Source organism: Zophobas morio, unplaced genomic scaffold (assembly GCF_036711695.1).
Source record: "Zophobas morio isolate AGI-343-1 ecotype UQ-CSIRO unplaced genomic scaffold, CSIRO_AGI_Zmor_V1 ptg000044l, whole genome shotgun sequence".
Classification (NCBI taxonomy): Eukaryota; Metazoa; Arthropoda; class Insecta; order Coleoptera; family Tenebrionidae; genus Zophobas; species Zophobas morio.
Genome location: NW_026972149.1, coordinates 8,382,240 through 8,401,290, shown reverse-complemented (window position 1 = coordinate 8,401,290; position 19,051 = coordinate 8,382,240). Strand labels below are relative to the sequence as shown.

Genomic DNA, 19,051 nt, shown 5'->3' with positions numbered 1-19,051 from the left:
AGCCCCACTATATAACCATTTGCAATTTGCTTATGAGTGAATTAAGATTTTCTCTTTTGGGGCGATTCTTAAGAAAAATCTGACAACGTAAACGCATAAACATTAAAAACTGCGACAAAACGACAGCGTGGCTGTTGAAACACGTCGACAGTCGTGTTTGGGACAATAACGGGTTGTGTTAGCGAATTGCAACAACGACGATGGAAATGAATGGGCGAACAAGAAAATCATACAATATGTCGCGATTTACGTCTGAAGGGGAGTTCGTCGGTGGTAATCCTCAAAAATGTACATCGTGGGTGGTTTTTTGTCGAAAATAAGCATTTCTCGTGAAGTAAAAATTTAAGAGCGCGTTTGAAGTGGCGGATAAGGGCTGGAAGCCCCTTTTAACGTATCTCCGGATTTCAGAATCAGTGCCATGATCGTACAGATCCGTGCTCGTTTTCGAGATACGATCCATCAAAGTCAACTTTTGAACAGGATCACGTACGACAAAACCGGAAAAAGTGCACATCATAAGACCTGTTTGAAACGTCGACAGCTATCAAATTTTTCGGGTTGAAGTATCGCAAAGGAGTAAATCCACACGTGGGAGCTTTAGCACTTTTGAAAAAAAATCGATTCATTCGGTGAGTAATGATATAAGTTGTTTGCAAAAGAGCGACTATTATTTGCGTAGTTTAAATAAGCACGGAGCGTAGGGTATAAATTTCAAAACATTTTTTATCGCGTTTCCGTCATGACAGATACTTATAGAACAGTTTACAGCTAATTTTTCAGCGAAATTGACATTTCCCCTGAAAACGAGAAAACGAAGTTGGGTTTTGATGATAGGTTTTATTTTTAGGCGCGCATCTTCTTACGACGTTCCCTGAGGAAATGTGATATGAGTGTTGTACCTCCGGAATCGCAAAGGCCGCCGATTCTCTGATAAATGAGATCTGATGAAGTCGCAACACACGTCACGGTTTGGTTTTTGTTTATCGCCTGTTCTTTTCCCGTCGTGTAGCCAAACGCTTTAGGCCAAAAGATCGTGCCATCACGTAAACCAAATAAACAAATACCGGGACTATCCGGCCTTTCTTTGAATAACAATCCGAAGCCAAAGAAGTGCAAAGAAAAACAGAATTGGGGTCAATAATAGCACAACATGGGTAAGCTCGGGTTTTGTTTATTTTGCAACTTCATACAAGGTGCGTTCGTTTGCAACGGAATTTTCCCAGGTCGGGAGAAACTCGATGCATTTAATTATCGCATCGTCGCCTACATCAAGAGATAGCCGGCGCGTCCGCCAGGACTAATCCCTCCGAGTTTATGTGGCGTTGCGAGTCTAATTCCTTTGTCATTTGATAATGAACAACGGGGGAGAAAAATACAGGCGCAGATGTTGCCTGGATCTATGCTTTATAACGTAATATCCTACCTGGCTCATTTTAACGGAATAAAAGGGTTCCAGCCCTTCCCATACGACAATGCAATCGATAAACCATCACGCGGAAAATGACGATCAAAATTATTAATAAACACAACGATAATTGAACTGTTAGCTAGGCAATTTATGCAAATCTATACGAATGACGTTCCACCGCCTGCAACCTGAGCAAGGTGCATGTGCAGGATCGGATTACACGCAAAAACAAGCTTCCGCTATCTCCGCAGTGCATGTTCTTGTTGTTACAGCGCCAATTTCGTGCTGCGAGTGTCGGAAACGTCTAAAACCAGCCAGAATCACATTTTTCCAGATTCTGACTACCTACGCGTTTTCGTTACACTTCGCCTAAAAATTATCCACAATCTACTACGTTGCTGATAATAGGGTAAACGTCGAGTTACCTACGTGATATATATAGGCTCACACGGAAATGGCTAGAAATATGTTAACACGGCGCTCCTCCGAGATCAATGAAGAATAGAATTTACCCTGCTTTGTCCCCAGCGGTCACGCTGGGGAATTTAAGAAACATTTACAGCGAAAAGGTCCGCAGACAGAGCCATAATCGGAAGTTTTTGCTTCTGAATGTCATTATTACACCGGAATCTTGACACCTAAACGAATACGATTAGCCACATTTACCTACCGCGGTCGAAGTTTAGCGGTCACGAAACGACGAACAAGGCCGTATTTGATCTACTATGTAACGAATTTAACTGAGATAACTATAAGGAGCTTCGAGTGATAAAACTTGTTCAGTGTGCACGTATGTGGGTGGTGAATTTCCGCCGAACTACTGTTTTTACTGTTTTCCCGAATGCATAAATATACATAAATTTCTATATATATAAATAAATTTATTCATTTTACAAAAAAAAATACATATTAAACATGTAAATTTGATTACATATAAATACAAAAATAGTTTTCAAAGAATATAGGCATACGTGTTTGGTTATATTATCACTATAGAATCACTCCAGAATGAACTGGTATTACAAAAATACAGCCTGGTGTGAACAAATCGATACATAAATAATTGATATCAAGTTTATTCAAATTTCCCCTACGAAAATAACCCAATGAAGTACCCATATATATGTAAAGCGAGACAATTTGCGTTTTAATCTTCGCCGTTATAAATGAAAACGTTTGAATTGATGAGGCGTGTACTTGTCGGAACTTCATCAGGAATTTTTAAATAAACTTGGCAACGCAATTTTGACTCCAAATTAATTTATTGGTAAAATTGTGTTACACGTGTTTCGATACAAAAAGCGCATGACAAATATGGGTTACAGTTCCCGTTTTGCAGACGTCGTCGGTGATTAATTTGGCAAATATTAGTTTTTTCGTTGCTACGCAATTATTTTTGTTTTTTGTTGGGGAAGTCGCTCGGCCGAGCGCAGCTCCGATTTCGCACACGATAAAATTCCGGCGACTTTTTGCCCGAAAAGCAATGATGGGTCGATTTAAGGCTCATCAGTGGCCGGCGAATCTCGGCGTGATTAATTTTTGCATCCGGGAATAAATTCTCTTGAGCGTTTTATTTATATCGCCGTGAACAATTAAGAAGAGGGTTGTTTCCAGAAACCGTGGTACCCATGAATCACTTTAATTTTGGATTCTTGCGTGCCCGGAGTCGTGAAATTGTCACGAGGCTGTCAACTTTTCCATTTCATTTCAGTAATTTTTTTCATACAAATGCGAGAATTAAATAAAACCTTGGAGTATCAGCTTTCCGATCCGGCACGACGTTCGGAATAAATGAAGCGAAAATATGGCAGTGTTCTCGTATGATAAACGCAGATTGTTACGCAACAACGCTACATATTTTATTTAAGAATATCCGGGTGTACGAACATGTAAAATGGCCAGCAAAATGCTATATTTTTCGAATAAATAAATAAATGGAAAAACTGACACGATGCTCATGGAGGCGTGTGTAAAAATAAATAATTGACGAGGTTGAACATGATGTGAAAGTGGTGGAAAAGAAATTTTTCAAGTGGAAGAAGAATGATCGAGTTTCATAACGAGATATATTGCGGTGGAATTTACATCAAGGATTTTTCAAAACGATTTCGCAAATCGAGTTGATCTTGCACGAACCTTAAGGCCTGTTATTAAAAGGCTCTCCATCTTATATTAATTTGTAATTGGAACGAGCAACCATTATTTTAAAACGACCTGCAATAATATCGAAACACCGACACAAATAAATTTGTTCTTTACTTAAGAATCAAGAGATGTATTTTTCGTTAAGCACAATTAACTCCCGACGGGTATTTTTCAGCTGAGGGGTTTTCACAATTTTCCGAATGAGATATTTCTTGTAATAGTATTGTTAACGTATAACCAATTAAGCCGTTGTTTGTTCAACAGTGCTCAGCCTTTAATCATATTACTTCCACTTTCTGTGGAAATGAGCAATTTTTTTCAGAACATGCCTATATCTGACCGCAATAATATGTAATACCGAAAAAAATGTTCCTCAACAATGGGTCTATTGTGACATTGTTATTGTTAAAATTAAATATTTACTAACAGCCGTCGTGGTCATGAATTTTTAGGTGGAAAAGTTCGTAGTCAATGAGAAAGGGCAGGCCCGTGACGTCACCATTTAAATTTTATTCGAATTTTCCCGCCATCGATAAATGATGCCGAAGTGGTCCGTGCGACTTGGGGTCCGTAAGAATGCGAATTCCCCTCTGCTGCCCGCCGCTGACTAGACTTTAGAGCATGACAGTTCATATATGCCATATCGCGGGAAACCCAAGTCGGCAGCCTCACAACTACGATTAAAACCTACTTATCTTTAGAGGAATTGTGCATAACAACACTTAAGACCTTCAAAAGTGAAAAATCTGGCTGGTGGTAGCGACATCCGTTACACAGATTGGCTGTCGCGATACGAAGGGATCTAGTTAGATATGCAAAGTTGGGACGCCACTACAAGCTAAACAATCAATTAACATCAAATTGAATTAAGGGTCAAGTTATAGAGTCGGGTTAGGAGACAAAGCTAGAAATGAGTGAAGGGATTAAAGTGGGCCAAAATGAAATGGAGCGTAAAACGAAAAAGTTGCTTATGAAAGTTGGTAAAAAATGTAAATCGGTTCGTGTTGGCCGAAACAGCGTGAAAAAACTGTTGAAACTGTGGCTCGCCGAATGATGGGGACAAGTTGGTTTAAAACGTTCTTTCGTCCGACAACATTAATCAATGACAAGGCCACCACCCTTTGAGAGAGTGCGACGGGGCTAATAAACTCGCATCGAACGAGTAGTTATGATTGATGTTAATAACTTCATACACCGCACTCTTTGTGTGTATTTAGCGCAACATTTTCAAGTTTCTTTTTGATTTTCGTGTTTGGAGGTGCACACGACCTTTGAATATCAATAAACTTGAATAATGGTGCTAACAATTGTGGCCGAAACTATATAAACAACCAAATATGGAGGTTATTTAGAACACAAAGGCTACTAAAGTTAGCATGTCTGGCTGTGTTTTGGTCGTAAAAGGGCAAGCGATGCAGCTGAAGTCTGGTGTCTGGTTTTGCATGATGCAAATGGTCGTAATGGCGATATTGAGTCGGGGAGCAAAACATCGAGCTAGGGGTGCTAGGTGGGGGTTGCGGGGTGGTTCGGTACCTTCCTCGTCTTCGTATGATCTTCGTACGAGTCGAATTCCCACTCCGTTCATCCTGAAGGAAGGGCGGTTTTCTGAGAAGTACGTCCCTCGCAACGGACGCACGCGGTTTAAGCGGTGGGAAATTTGCGACTACCGCAAAGGTCACCATGTATATGTTAATTCAGAGGCGGATTGATCGACCTGCGTGATTTTTAACAAAGTGAACATCAGTCTCATTCCGGCACTGTTTTACCGGCCCCTTAATTAAACTGAGCCGGCCGTGAACTAAATATCCCTAGTCGATACAATACTTATAGATTTATTGACGGAAATAGAAAATTCGTCGTGTAAACACGTGATCGACAACAGGTAGAATAGGAGGGTGAAACACGCGTCACAACCCTTCCCAAAGATAATGGAATTAGAAGGGAGATTAAACACCCTTCTACACGTACAAGCAAACTACAAATCACGAATTACACCGCAAATTTGTCGATACAAAAATAGATTTTCAATTGCTGGAGTATACCTTGAACGTGTGTCTTTCTGTGGCCGGCATTGTGCGATGGCAGCAGTTTCTCCCTCGCTCGGTCTTCGTCCTCTAATATAGTACGACTATCACTATATTTTCCAAAAATATTATTTGGCTCTTCCGATTTTGAAACGCGGAAACGTTCCGGCATTTTCAAAACTAATCTAATTCAAATATTATGGACACAAATCGTTAGTTAATAGTCTTTTAGGCATTCCACAACACGAATTATTAATTCAAAACAACTACTTTTCAAATCAAACCATTGACAAACTAGTGCCAACTTACAAAGTTTAACTCTCTGCCGTCTACACTTTATTGTTAAAGCGCGCACAATTTCCGAAACTGACAGCTGTCACTATTTATAACAATATTTGTTTACCTTCCCAGCGCCATCTATAACGCAAGAAACACTCACATCCGCGCCATCTACACCACAATAGCTACGTATTAGTAAGGTCGCCACCTTAAAAACAGACAATGAGCTTTGTACTGCACCTCGACTGTACCTTCGACGCTCATTACAGAGTCCACAAAAAACACCATAAAACATTCACCGCCGCCAAACACGAAAGCCAGGTTCACACAGCCTGAACACCACCCGATTCACACATGCGAAATTTTCATTTTCAAGGTCACAACACTTGACGAAATTCGCGCAAATGTTCATAAATCACGTTTTCATATCTGCATTTGAAGTTGTGCAAGCTTCGAGCGGTTGTTTTTCTTATTGTCAATTTTAGGGCACCACGTTTACCGTCCACGGCTGGATATGAATGAAAAGCGTGTGTGTTAACGTATTATAGATTCATATTTCGATAACTTTGTACACAAGTCTAAAAGTACAACAACAATAAACATCCTTGAAAGAAACTGCACTTAATACAACCCTATAACCACAACACAGAACATGTAAAATTGAAACAATCTTGTAGCTAGAAAATTTTAGTAACAGGTTATGCGTACACGAGTTGACACTTCTTCAAAGATTGCACTATAGAAGAATTTGAGCATTACTGAGCTATGATTAGACTATCTAAGTGAATGCAATGACTTGCATTAATCATTTCACAACAAATGAGCTTCACGCTCAAGACTAGGATAATTTATCGACAGTACATTCTTCACAGTAAATTTGGCGTCTGTAGATATGCCGAAGCCGAGTTAAGTAACCCAATTCTTTGCTTCTGCTTGCGTTGTTCCGCCATTTGATCCTTCAACTCCATCAACTGCTGGGACAGGTTGGTGACGAGTAGTTGCGTGTTCTCCAACTGGGCTTGAAGACTTCGCAGTTCGATTTGTTCGCCTTCTCCTTCGACGGCGGCCAAAGACATGGCCCTCAGACGCGGGAACCAATCCAAATTCGACGCTTTCACCATTGCGTACACGTAACTCTCCGGACCTGTAAACTCGGTCGGGTCCTTAACTTTCGTCAAAACTATGAAGTACAAATAGTGCCACATGTTGTGTTCACACTTTATGTGCTCCTCGAAACTAACGGTCTTGTTGTCAAAGGCGGACCGATTCAAACCTAAACAAAGTCAAACATTGGGTGGGTTCGTGCAAAGAAGGGCAGTCTTACCGCAAATGAAGCAAGTGTTTTTCAAAATTAACTCCTTTTGTTGTTTTTCGGATCTCAGATCGGCGAACGTATCGATAATAACACCAAAAATAAGGTTAAGTACGATGATGATCACAACGAAGAAGAATAGAAGGTCGTAGACGACGCGTGCCACGAACAGAGCCTCCTAAATAATAAAAAGTTGAACAGTGTTAGATTGGAGCCAGTTTTTAAGGTTAAGGTTAATTCAGAACGCATAGGGGTAATGGTTCACACCGCGTTCAGAACACCTAGGAACACTCATTGTAGACATGTTGAACTACGTACCTCACTACTGGGAGCTCTCAAAATATCACCAATTCCGCCACCATTTCGCAGCCCCTGATTTAACGTCGTAACAATACACATAATCAACGAATCGCAAGCGCGTTCCTTCTTTTCTTCACCAGGGTCGACAACCTTACAATACTGGGCATGGTCAGGTGTATACTTATTACCAGTAGTATCAGAAACAGTTTCACAGATTGTTTCGTCTAGAATTTTACTTTTTTTACAAAAAGTACACCGAGTTCTATCACTTACCATTTTTCTTTTTAACGCTTACAATAAAATCTTCTTTGAAGAACATATAGCCAATAATTGAGAACATATACACAAGAATTAATGCAAGTACTGCCGTCAAAATGATAGAACGTCCATTTCTCGTAACCGATCGGATGACATTCAGAAGAGTTTCTTCACGGTATACGACGTCAAAAAGCTAAAAATGAGGTTATATGGTCATGGTAACGCTGCTGCGGTTGTAGTTACCAGAACTGAATAGAAGAAAGGGTGCATTAGTAGTCCCAACATGCAAAACACAAGGTATGCTAAGTGATAAACGAGTTCCGCATCGGTGAGTATTTGTTGATAGGTTTTAGTAAGTGTACCATGATTGCCCATTATGCTGACTAGATGTATTCCTTTGAGTAAAATTGTAACGGTACCCAGAAGCCACAGTGTTGGTTCTGGACCTAGAGAGAATATCAGTCTCAGAATAGTGGAGGCTACCAGCGTTCTTATGCCCGTCTCCCTGGGCAACGTGACGACTATGGCAGTTGAAGCCAACATCGCAACCCAGATCAACACCGAAATGCTCGAGCTGATTTCTGAAAAAATAAGCGTGGTTTTGCAGCTAGGTTCTGTCACCGGCGCACAACTTACTTGGCAAAGTGTCTTCAAATGGATAAAAGAAGGCGACTATCAAGTTAATAAGTACGGCACAATTAAACAAGATATTGCTCCACAGCGACATGTAACTGCTAACCCAAAACAAGACCGGTTGGGCCCTCAATTTCTTCTGCCATTTCATTTCGTTGAACATGGAATCCGTGCGCTCGAAGAAATCCACAACTTTGGACCCTTGGTCGTCCCTTTCTGCCGTATTCAGGACTTTGATTTTCGTGTCGGTCGTGATGTACTCACAGATTTCGGGTATAGGGAACACGATTTGTTCCAGTGTGCGGTCGTTTCTAACAATTTCGATTTGTGCGGTATGTGTGGCATAATACACTAGTGCTTTTTGGATTTTTGGGTCGCTTCCAAATTCCGCCGGTTTTAACAACGCGGCAAGTTCTTTATTATGTTGGGCGAGTTGGTGGCAAAGAATATAAATATTGTGACCCACTTCCTTCGGCGATACGGCGTCTTCGACACTACCGTCGTCGACTTCTTCGTCGTCTTCAGCGGTTTCTTGGTGGAAAGCGCGACAAGCGACGTCTACTAGCTGTTTTGGGTTCATGTTGTACAAAATTCTTTCGGCGTTTTCGCTATCGCCGCGACTTTCCATGATGGCCAAGAGCAACTTCGACGCGTTATTCTTGAGTTCGAGCACCAAGTCCATTCGAGTTTTCCCTAAAGGGTTAATGTCGTTCAAAATAAGCGCGGTGATTATGTCTAATCCGTTAGATTCATGGGTGGCTATACAATTTTGATTTTCGTGACAAGGTCCCTGGCAGTATTCAGTGAGCGTTTCAAGAGTTTGATTAATTAGAGAGACGTTATTTTCGTTTATGTACAATCCTAATAAACCTAAACCACCGGTCGTCGACCCACATATACAATCCAAAAACATCAATGTCTCTGACACTAAATTATAGTTTGTTTTATTATTCTGATTACGTAATAAATTTTGTAACGCGGGATTATGATTTTCGCACAATAGTTGCAAAAATCTGAGAATCGGTTGCATTATTAGCACTTTATTCGATAAACTACTCTGATCTTCACGGTCTCTGTGTTTTTCTAGTTTCTCGGCGAGTAAATCTTCGAACGCGGATGCCGTTCCTGACGTCACAGTTCCATCCTCCCCCACCGCCATGTTGCGAATTTGTGCGTAAGCCTGTGACGTTGACTCAGCAGCTCGACTTAACTCCTCCCTTAACTCATCTGTTATGAGAATTCCGTTTGATTTACCCCCTTGCTTTTTCGAAACTTTATCCAAGTCTTTGCCGTCTTGTTTATCCTCGTGCGCTTTCGCAGCAATGTCGGAGGTGTTGACGCTTACAGTAGACTTGATTTCCTGTTGCGAACTCTTCATTTTATCGTAGAACACCTGCAAGGAGAGCGTCAAAACAGGCAAGGTAGGTGTGACCTCTACCTTGAAGAAAGCCTGACTTAAGTCGCCCCCCACTAACTTGTTGAACATGCTCTTTTGGATAATGGGGTTCCCACCTTCCAAGAGAGCGATTCCTAGTTCGACGGCTTCGCCAAATATCGACGGCGAGTTGACTGAGTTTATCACCAACTCTATAACTAAATCGGATGCGCCTTCTCGGTCTAGGTGGGTTTGTACTTCGTGTAAAGTCCGACCAGCCCGACTTAACACTTTAGCTAATAAAAACGCATTAAAATGTTGGAATAAAAGGGTTAGTTGTTACCTCCCGGTCCGTGCATCACCGACGACAGTTGATACGTTCCCAACTCCACCGTGTCATGTTTTTGTACAAAAGCTTTTCCGAAATATCGTGCCAGCAAGCTATTTCGCAACACGTCCCCCTATAAATCTCTAAATTAACAACGGTCTACAACACGTGTACACATCAAACAAAAATTGTGTAGTGTGGAAAGGGAATTTTGCAACCCAATAACACAAAGAAACAAACATAATCATACCATATCGGTTTCAGTTTTGTCACTTTTATCATTCTGAGCAGCATGTTAGAAATAGATAAATAAATAAATGTAACAATGAAATAGAAGAATACGAAAATTAACCTTCTCTCCGTATTCCGGATCGATGGCCATCATCTCACGTAACGTCTTCAACACTTTCACACATAGCTTCTCCTCTTTTTCTTCCAACAAGGTTTCGGTATGCTTAATCAACCTGGAAATGGTTGTGTAAGTCTACCTTTAGTTTGTAAGTGTGACAGCCAGTTTCACCGGAAATGACATAAACCATTCAAGTTTATCTCATTACAGGTGTAATTACTAGTTTTGTAACAATTACCGTCTAATAAACCCCCCACTTTCACATTTTTTGCGGGATTCGGTCCCCGGCGGAAAAAGAAGTTCCGGTCGATATAGAACATCAACTAAGAGACTCAATTCGGATTGGACGAGTGGTTTCAGTTGGTCCTCTAGCAGCGACACTATGTCTTGTAACCCCTCGATTATACTTCTGTCCAAACGCATCAACTAAAATTCGATGTTTGTCTTTGCTTTATTCAATTTTTTTTAGTCTACCTGAGATTGCGACCTCTCCATCTTTGGAGTCTTTGAAGCCTGCAGCCATTTGCTCGTTTGCCTCGTTAAAATTGTTGCCTTGTTAAACATTGCGGCCACTTGACTTTCCAGGTCGAGTGGGATCGCGATTCCTCGGTTTTTCGCTAAAATGAGGCACTTAAGGTTTGTGGTTGACGGATTAAGGAAAAAACTAACCCACTTCGGATAAAGTTCGGATACAATTTTCGACGTTGAAGCGTTGTGAGGCTGTTAGCCAAGGGCATTGAGACACCCTGAATGCTGATTGCAATAATTGCACAAAAATAGGTTGTCTTGTCTGGAAAATACGGTGAATGTGTTTTTAAAAAAAGTTCAGGTGGTAATGTATTAGAGGTTATAAAAAGGAAATGGCTTTCAAAATTCACCTCCAAAATTAAGCACATGATGACATGCATGACATCCTGTTAGAAGCACCGTCGATTATTAGAACCAAATTGGGCACAGGAAGCGAAATCAAGTAATAACCAATCTTAGTTACGGTGAAGGGATTAATGATTGATTATTAGCTGATTGAGGAAGCCAACTGATACTTACATTAGAGGAAAGTGGCGAATGTTTGAGCGGAACGTTAACAGAGAACGGATCATAATCATCCATTGTAGAATCGCTCCAGAAAACCCTTGCTTCATGCAGATGTTTCTAATAGAATCCCCATTTAAAGGCACCATAGAAAACGCCAGTTGTTATATTGATAGTTTTTTTTTTTCAAAATAAATAAAAACACTACTCTAAATGCACATCTAATAAAACTATCAATACAAACATAAAATAATGTATTTTTAAGCACAAGATGGAAATACCCAAAGAAAAGCACATGCAACTTAAACGCAAAGTCTTTACAAAATGGTACCTGTACTGTAGTGCTTTGGTCTGAAAAGGGGCTACTAAAGAAAGTGGATATTATGTTCATCACACAGTTTGTCACATAATTCTCTAACGCTTTATCAGGATGTTTTCTGTCGGTGGGGGCGGTTGCTATATCTGCCATATCTACAAGAAACGACTTTTCGAAAAGCGTCCACATATGATTAGATGTATAGATCTCCTTCATTTCCACTTCTGTGTCAATATAGCAATGATTCAAAAACCCTACGTAAGCTTCCTTCACTTCAGGTATACAATCAGTGTGAGTTACCATAGCCACAATATCATCCAACGGCAACAAACTATGACACTTAATTTCCGTATACACATTTTTACCCATGGTACAACACGCTAGCAACTTCACCAACTCCACGTGATACTTTAAAGGACTACCCTCATCCATACAATGTCGCTCAGACCGCATCATCTCAATAAAATGATTAAAAGACGCCTTATCGTTATAAAACACCAAAACATCTTCACCAGCGTTAATCAACTGAAAGTACAGCAATAAATACCGGAAAACTTAAACCCACGAAAATTACTTCTTGCATCACCATATCCTGACTCTTCCGTATGAATTGATTTTCCGCCTTCACCACAGTCTGTAAAAACTTCAAATATTGCACGTGCCGTCCGTGACTCTCGATACAATGAACGAAATGCTGGATAACTTTATCATTCACTTCATTGCACAAAGTGGAATTATCTTGGAATATCGAACAAACGGTTTGAGCCTCCCTGATCTGTAGTCATCACACTATTATCAAACCCGCGGCTCCCCCTTTCTACTTACCCCAGGATTTAAAAACAAATCCAAGTGTTTAAACAACAACACCTGATTCTGCTGATTCCCCAAACAAAAATTTTGAAGAAATTCATGCGCCAGTCTCATCAGTTCGTTCATCCTTATATCCTCCTTTTCGTCGTACGGTATCTGAAGCAAATCTAGCACGACTGTGTGTACTCCGACGTTTCGGAGCAGACGCTGCTCGTGTTTTCTGGGTTTCACCATGCCACTGGGTGAGCCTTGAGTGCACAACTTATTCATGCGTATCAAAATTTGCTGGATCTTTTTATATTCGTCGGCTTGCTCTGGATGCAGGGGCGGGCCCACATCCAGATTAATCGCAGACCCTTTTTTCTCCAACACGCTAAGAGTCGGTGGTTTCGTAGCCACTTCTTCATCCTCTTCTTTATTCTTTTTGCTGCTGGTAGTGTTGTGTTCGTCTATACATTTTGATTTGTATACCCACAACTCGGACTTTTCAACCGACTGTCTGAGGACGTCCAAGTCTGCTTTGATTTGTTTGTATGATTCGACGTCGCTATCAGAAACGAGTAGTTGGACCTGGAAGGAGTATCCCGAGTGTCACTATTACTATGGTAATAGTCTTGAAAAAGACTGGCATAATGAGGCATACCTGTCTGAAAGCTTGTAGCACTTCTTGTCTCTGACTGAAGTGCCGGAAGAGCAAATGTAAAGCCCCTGAAACGAGCGGTGGATAGTCGTGCATGGTCAGATGCAACAGGACCCTCAGAAACGTGCGACCTCCATGTCCGTCGAGATCTAAGACGGCGCATTCTTCACTGCTACCGAAAATCCCTTCCGCTTGACTCCCTATTAATTCTAAGTCGATATTTTTTTGGCCCAAGTTTAACGAATCGGTGCTGCTGTTTTTCTCCGATTCGTCAAATTCCTGTTTGAAAATACTGAGGAGGCAACTTATACGATAATCGAGACGTACGTCAAGAATAAACTAAAAGTAAGCAAGCCAATAGTGAATACTCTTCTGATTCGTCGTTACGTACTTGTAAAATTTCGATTATTTTTAATTTCGTGTCCATGACGAGCGGGTACTCTTTCATGTACTGTGAACCTTTGCCGTGTTGGCCGGCGTTGGTTGTGACGACTGAGCGGCCAACCGGTCCTAGAGCTAGTGACGTCATCACGGCGCCCATGTCTCCGATTGAGCGCAAGACTCCGCCTTCGGCTGTTGTAAAAAACACGAATAAAAATGATGTCAGAAAATGTGACTTAAGCTGAACATGGTAAGCTCTACGGGGTGCTAAGGATAAGCTACATAGGCTTATCTTGGGATTCGTTAATGGCGAAAATACAAACACACACGCACACACACACATAAATCTCTACCTTTCTCATCCCGCAGGGGGTCTCCAGCTGCATAAAAAATTAGCGGTGACTGATTGATTAAGAAAATCGTGAACACTTACAATCGATATCTCCAGTAGGTAATCGACCATCAGCAAAATCGTTTTCAGAAACACAATCCAAAATACTTAGCAAGGTTTTGGTTAATCTAAGCAAATCAGAGAAACTATAAAAGCCAAAATAGATTAATTCTCTAGCTAGTTTCACAACCTAAAATTCAAAAATCAATCCAAACGGTGCCGGATTTCGACTTACGCACCTCGAAAGTCAACTTGTTTTGTTCCTGATCGGCGAACGACCACATTTTGGCAACAACGTTGCAGAGGTAGTCTTCGACGAATGCTATAGTTGAGCAAAATCTTGCACGGACTGCTTCTTTGTTGAGGTCAGGAGTTTTATTGCTATCGTAGCTGAAACGAGGGTTGACTGAGTTGGAAATAATATAGTACGAAACCTTACTCGTTAATCGACATTTTTGACGGTATTTCCGACCACAGTCGGGCGTATTTGACAGGCGTGACGGGCTCCTGTGGGTCTCGATCCACGTGTAAATGCAACATCAGGCGACAAAAAGATGCCCGAAGATCAAAATTCACAGATTCGTCAGCCATGCACTTGAGTATTAACTCTATATCTAAATGCGGCGACAGGTTATTGAGAGCTAAGTATTGCCTATTTAAACACATATTCGAAAATAAGTCCAACTGGTGCCTGTAGTAGTCCAAAATGGCTTGATCGTCCCGACTTCCGAGTTTGGCATTCTTGCACAACTCAGACAACGACATGGATTTCTGGCGGTTATTCCACAAGAGAATTATCTGGCACTCTTCGACGACCGTAACTAGTTGTTCTAACTCGTCGTCCCCTTCCAGAGGATGCTCTTCGCTCACCTCTTGGACTTCAACCTGAGTTTTCATCATGCGCGTTTCGATCAGAATATCCGAATTCTTCTGACTTAGTACGCTTTTACAGATCAATTCTTGAGTGACGGGAATGGCTTTTTTATTTGAAATGCATAAATCTGACAGATAATCTAGAAAACGAGATTCCCAGTTACTCATATTTTTGCGAACCAAGCCCACAAACGTCTCGATTTCAGCAGGAGTTATATGCTTTTCTAACAATTTCCGATTGTTGTGTAACAGTGCCGTTATCGTATCCTCCGCCAAAATGTCATAACCGATCTGTTTTTGCATAAAACCGAAATGTTTCGCGATGTACTCCTACCGGGAACACCGTGGTTAGTATTTTCAACGGAACTCTAAATATAATCGACCCTTACCTGATTTTTTCGATAGTCCTGCTGACTCAGCCGCAATATCCTGTAGCATAACCTGAATATATACTTATAAGATGCGTGTCGTGGGTCGTTGAGTTCCTCTATTTTTAAAAAAGGCCCGTCCCCGTTGATATCCAAAAACGGGCCCTGAAATCTTACCGTTAGTCACATTCGTGCGTCAAAAACGACCGCGTACCTGTAAAATCTTAAAAAGCTGTTTGAGAATAGCTTGTTCCCTTAGTAACTTCTGTCTATCTCTATTTGGATTAGTAACAACTAACTCTAAAGCTTCGGTTTTGTTTTGTTCGTTTTCCAATTCGGCTACAAAATAGACTATATCTTGTAAAAGCGTTGTCAACGATCGTCTTTCGTTATGAGAAATGGTCCCTTTTTCCAATTTAACAGATAAAGCCGACAATAGCTTGCACGCGTCGTTGGCAAAATCTAAATCACGAACTTCAACCGGCGAAACAGAAATTAAAGCGAAGGCTTCTTTGTCTTCCTTCATTACCGCGCAGCCCACCTTCGACATGACCGGTTTCTCCTCGTCCTTGTCGATCGGGATGGACGTGGAATGCACCCAACTATTCGTGAACAAATGGTGCAACCGCACGTAGCTGGACTGTGGAACGAGGGAGTCGCCTCGGGTCAAACTAGTCGGATCTAATTCGAACAACGACGCGATTTCGTTAGGGTAAGCGACAGGAACGAGGTGATACACAGTGGAATCGGCTGAATCAGCCCTAAGTTTACTCCTCATCTGATCGGCAGCTTGGTCGCTGTCGACGTCTGCAGCCAGGTACTGTCCAGTAGCGAGATGTTTGAAGCGAAAAAGCGAGTCCCAATGTCCTGCGCCACCTCGACATGGGTCGTGCTGCACCACCTCCACCTCCCACAGCGCCTTACTACTCGTGGCAGCAGTGGCACTCGTCCTACCCGTGGTCCGCAAGAACACGTGGTGGGTCTTCTTGTACTCGTCCATCGTCAAGAACTTCTCCTGTTCGGCGTGAAACAAGCGAACCACGTCGCCGCCTTTAAGTATCTCGTCCGAATTCTCCCGGTGTTCCATGAACAAAGTCACCTTCCAGGAGGTGCTCCCGTTGACGACGTTCACTTCTTTACAGCCTGGGTTATCCGGGAGTTCGTGGTTGGCGGCAACGTGCAGTACTTGTTGGCCTGCGTTCACAGGGTTTAAGATTACTTTGTCTCCTAACACTATGTTGTCACCAGTCGCTCGCAGCTTGTAAAATGGTAAGATATAAAACCAAGATCCTTCGTTACCGTTGCCGTCTAAGTACACTCGCATTGCGTTCTTTTCGAGAAGAGCGGGCAATCTTTTGTTTACTGTTAAGTACTTGTTTGATTTTAAGTGCAGAAGTTGGACCACACTACCGTATTGCACGTTGGTTCCAAGGAGCTTCTTGTTCTCAGTGTCGTTTTGCTTTTTCTCGATCTCGGCAGCGTGCTACAAGCCAAAAGAATCATAGAGCTCATTAGTAGCGCAATTTTTGAAAACAAGTATTCTATCCCCACCGTTTCATTTTTTTATGGAACTACCCATCATGTGAAAGGTGATTGTCAAATCTTCGAAAATTAACCTAACTTAATTTATACATTTCTTTAAGAAAATAGCTAAATCCTAATGAAAAATACAGTTAGTGCACAGGAAATGTTCCACTAAAAATTTTCGCTAGGTCACTGCGCCTTAAATGGCATATCTTACACGATTAAATAATTTGGTTATATAATGTGATATCATTGATATTCCAAAGAAAGCTCATCCTCCCGAGTTCGAACAATTAGCTTTGTCTCACGGAAGGATCGTTTCGTATTTCCATTGATGGTCGTGAATATAATTTGGATGTCCAATTCCATAACGGGTGGGTCATTCATACGACGTAAATATCGTATTGACAGTGATGGATGTTCTATATATATGTATATACAATTTGAAAATTTTTCAACCCTCGTGTTGAATTCTGCGTCACGGATGATCGAACACGTAAAAAATTAAAAGTGAAGGCACTGAAGGTAATGTATTATACAACGAATAGTTGGAAAGACGTAACCTTCACGTTTCCAATGTCAGTTGGCGTTTTTCATTCATTTTTTCCCGTCTGCAGACTTCGTCGGAATTGTTTTCAAAAGAGCAGAAAGTTGGGCGTCTGTGAAGTTTAATTTAATAAAAGTATGACGTCATCGTGTTATAAACAGAAGAGACGACACAATATTTACTTTCGGCGAAAAGTCTTGTTTCCAAATTGCAGGCATTTTATTTGTTTGAATACTGTTCATCTTAATCTGTATTTGCGGTATGAGATAAATTTATGAGGTGGTTTCTTGCATAAAATCCAAAAATATAGCCGGAATTTTCCACATTATATTTTCCTAATTAATTTATAATAGAATAAAGCTTTCAAACGAATTTTAATCAGTCTTAAAATATCTAAACGTATTTAAGTATACCTCGCAGCGAATATTTATAGCTTTGAAGGTTAGATTTGGGGAGTTCACAGATGTGACATTTTCAAAGGCCGGGAAATGCCAAATGTCAATTAGGAGTGATGGTTTAGTCTGCCGTCCGCGCCACCGACGCCGACTTCGAATTTTGAATATTTATTGATTGAATGTATTTTTAACGATCATTCATTGTGCTGCCATTTCCGCAACATTCCCGGATCATGTATTAAAAATAGTTTTAATTCCATGATGACCACCATTTGTGGGTACTTACATGTAACCTTTTCAACAGGTTGGTGTCCGTATTTGAGCCCATGCTTTGCTTTGCAGCCTTCCAGAATTGCTTCTGGGCTGAGTACCTGTTCATGGGACATATTTTAAAGAGGCAGTCTGAAAATGAGACTGTAGAATTGCGAAATTTAGCATTTTGTGGATATAACCTCTGAATTTCTTCGGTGGATTTGACAAGTCCCCTGCCTCGGGACACACGACCGATCGATCATCAACTAACCTAAAATAAAAACAATCTATATTTGGATATGGAAGATGGTCAATAGCTTACCCTAAAGTACTGAGGAATCCGCTAACTGTACCTTCTGCATATAAGGAGACAATGTCTCCCAAATGCAGAAGGCTTGAAGAACCCATTTCATTCATTATGAAGGTTTATTGGTAGATTTTCACAGCTCCAGCATTGCAAACAGTGTACATTCTATGAATAAAATGAAACGCTTTCTTGAGAAATCGATTGTTTGCATTATTCAGTGTAAATCGATACTCGATGCGATAAAAATTAGACTGTTATTGGTGTAACTCGGCAAATAACGATAAATTATGAACCAATAACACAATAAAAAAAATTGACAAAAATTAGGTTATGTGGTTAAAGTATCAACTTACGGATGTAATCGATAAAAATTCTTCCGTTTTTTTTATCTTCAAGTTATAAGCGACATATCAAATGAATTTTCATTAATATTTAGCGCAAGTAAATAGAAAATTTCGCATAACACACAATTTGCTTACACTGCACAGCAAAGAAACAAACCTTACAGAACAGAGACAGATATTGATGAGTTGCTCAGATTATCTAGGTGTCATTTAATCGATGTAACAGACGAGAGTGGAAGCATATGTCTGTCTTTCGCTTTCTCTCGAACACCCACAACGTATGTCCGTACTTGTACAAATACAAATAGATAAAGATACATAACAGGCAGGCGAACAACAATAAATTTCCTCCTTCGTTGTTTAACTGATATATCGCTAAATAAACTCACCCAAAGATAGATAGCATTGTACGCATTTAAATTTAGAGGTGGGTTTGTCTAAACTCGGGTTAATAACACCA

The 19,051-nt window shown here is 40.8% G+C and overlaps 2 protein-coding genes across 14 annotated transcripts in view; both read right to left on the bottom strand.

The window, feature by feature from the left end:
- Kcc (kazachoc) overlaps positions 1 to 5,946 on the bottom strand; it is a 38,290-nt gene extending 32,344 nt beyond the window's left edge. For 2 of the 5 annotated variants that reach the window (XM_064072234.1, XM_064072235.1), the window contains exon 1: positions 5,596 to 5,944. In XM_064072234.1, coding sequence (XP_063928304.1) covers positions 5,596 to 5,749 — 154 coding nt within the window. In that variant the 5' untranslated portion in view covers positions 5,750 to 5,944. Of the gene's footprint in view, positions 1 to 5,086; positions 5,268 to 5,595 lie in introns of all 5 variants that reach the window. The other 3 variants (XM_064072238.1, XM_064072240.1, XM_064072237.1) reach the window with 3 other exon arrangements.
- A 442-nt stretch (positions 5,947 to 6,388) lies between these two features.
- On the bottom strand, positions 6,389 to 18,742 carry LOC135141275 (inositol 1,4,5-trisphosphate receptor). Of its 9 annotated transcripts, XM_064072227.1 has the most exons (29): positions 18,601 to 18,742; positions 18,263 to 18,412; positions 18,141 to 18,211; positions 17,975 to 18,090; positions 15,437 to 16,705; positions 15,244 to 15,387; positions 14,421 to 15,184; positions 14,221 to 14,371; positions 14,024 to 14,171; positions 13,944 to 13,970; positions 13,601 to 13,782; positions 13,213 to 13,548; positions 12,585 to 13,139; positions 12,334 to 12,534; positions 11,775 to 12,284; positions 11,459 to 11,563; positions 11,081 to 11,201; positions 10,886 to 11,028; positions 10,650 to 10,837; positions 10,415 to 10,526; positions 10,313 to 10,345; positions 10,078 to 10,195; positions 9,798 to 10,030; positions 8,363 to 9,752; positions 7,970 to 8,307; positions 7,742 to 7,919; positions 7,487 to 7,692; positions 7,181 to 7,346; positions 6,389 to 7,129 (listed from the first exon to the last, which is right to left on the bottom strand). In XM_064072227.1, exons 2-29 carry the CDS (start codon positions 18,355 to 18,357, stop codon positions 6,723 to 6,725), a joined length of 8,307 nt encoding a protein of 2,768 aa, XP_063928297.1. In that variant the 5' UTR covers positions 18,358 to 18,412; positions 18,601 to 18,742; the 3' UTR covers positions 6,389 to 6,722. The 9 variants fall into 9 exon arrangements, with proteins under 9 accessions (XP_063928297.1, XP_063928294.1, XP_063928296.1 ...); XM_064072224.1 differs by having other exon boundaries at positions 8,363 to 10,030; XM_064072226.1 differs by lacking the exon at positions 10,313 to 10,345 and having other exon boundaries at positions 8,363 to 10,030.
- Positions 18,743 to 19,051: the final 309 nt, after the last annotated feature.

Bases quoted from the DNA above. Each gene is read 5' to 3' on its own strand.
- LOC135141275 (XM_064072224.1), bottom strand. From the start codon at position 18,357: ATGAATGAAATGGGTTCTTCAAGCCTTCTGCATTTGGGAGACATTGTC. The intron at 11,029-11,080 runs GTTAGTTTTTTC...GCCTCATTTTAG, and splicing joins CCGAACTTTATCCGAAGTGG to CGAAAAACCGAGGAATCGCG. The intron at 10,346-10,414 runs GTTAATTTTCGT...CATGCTGCTCAG, and splicing joins ATCCGGAATACGGAGAGAAG to AATGATAAAAGTGACAAAAC.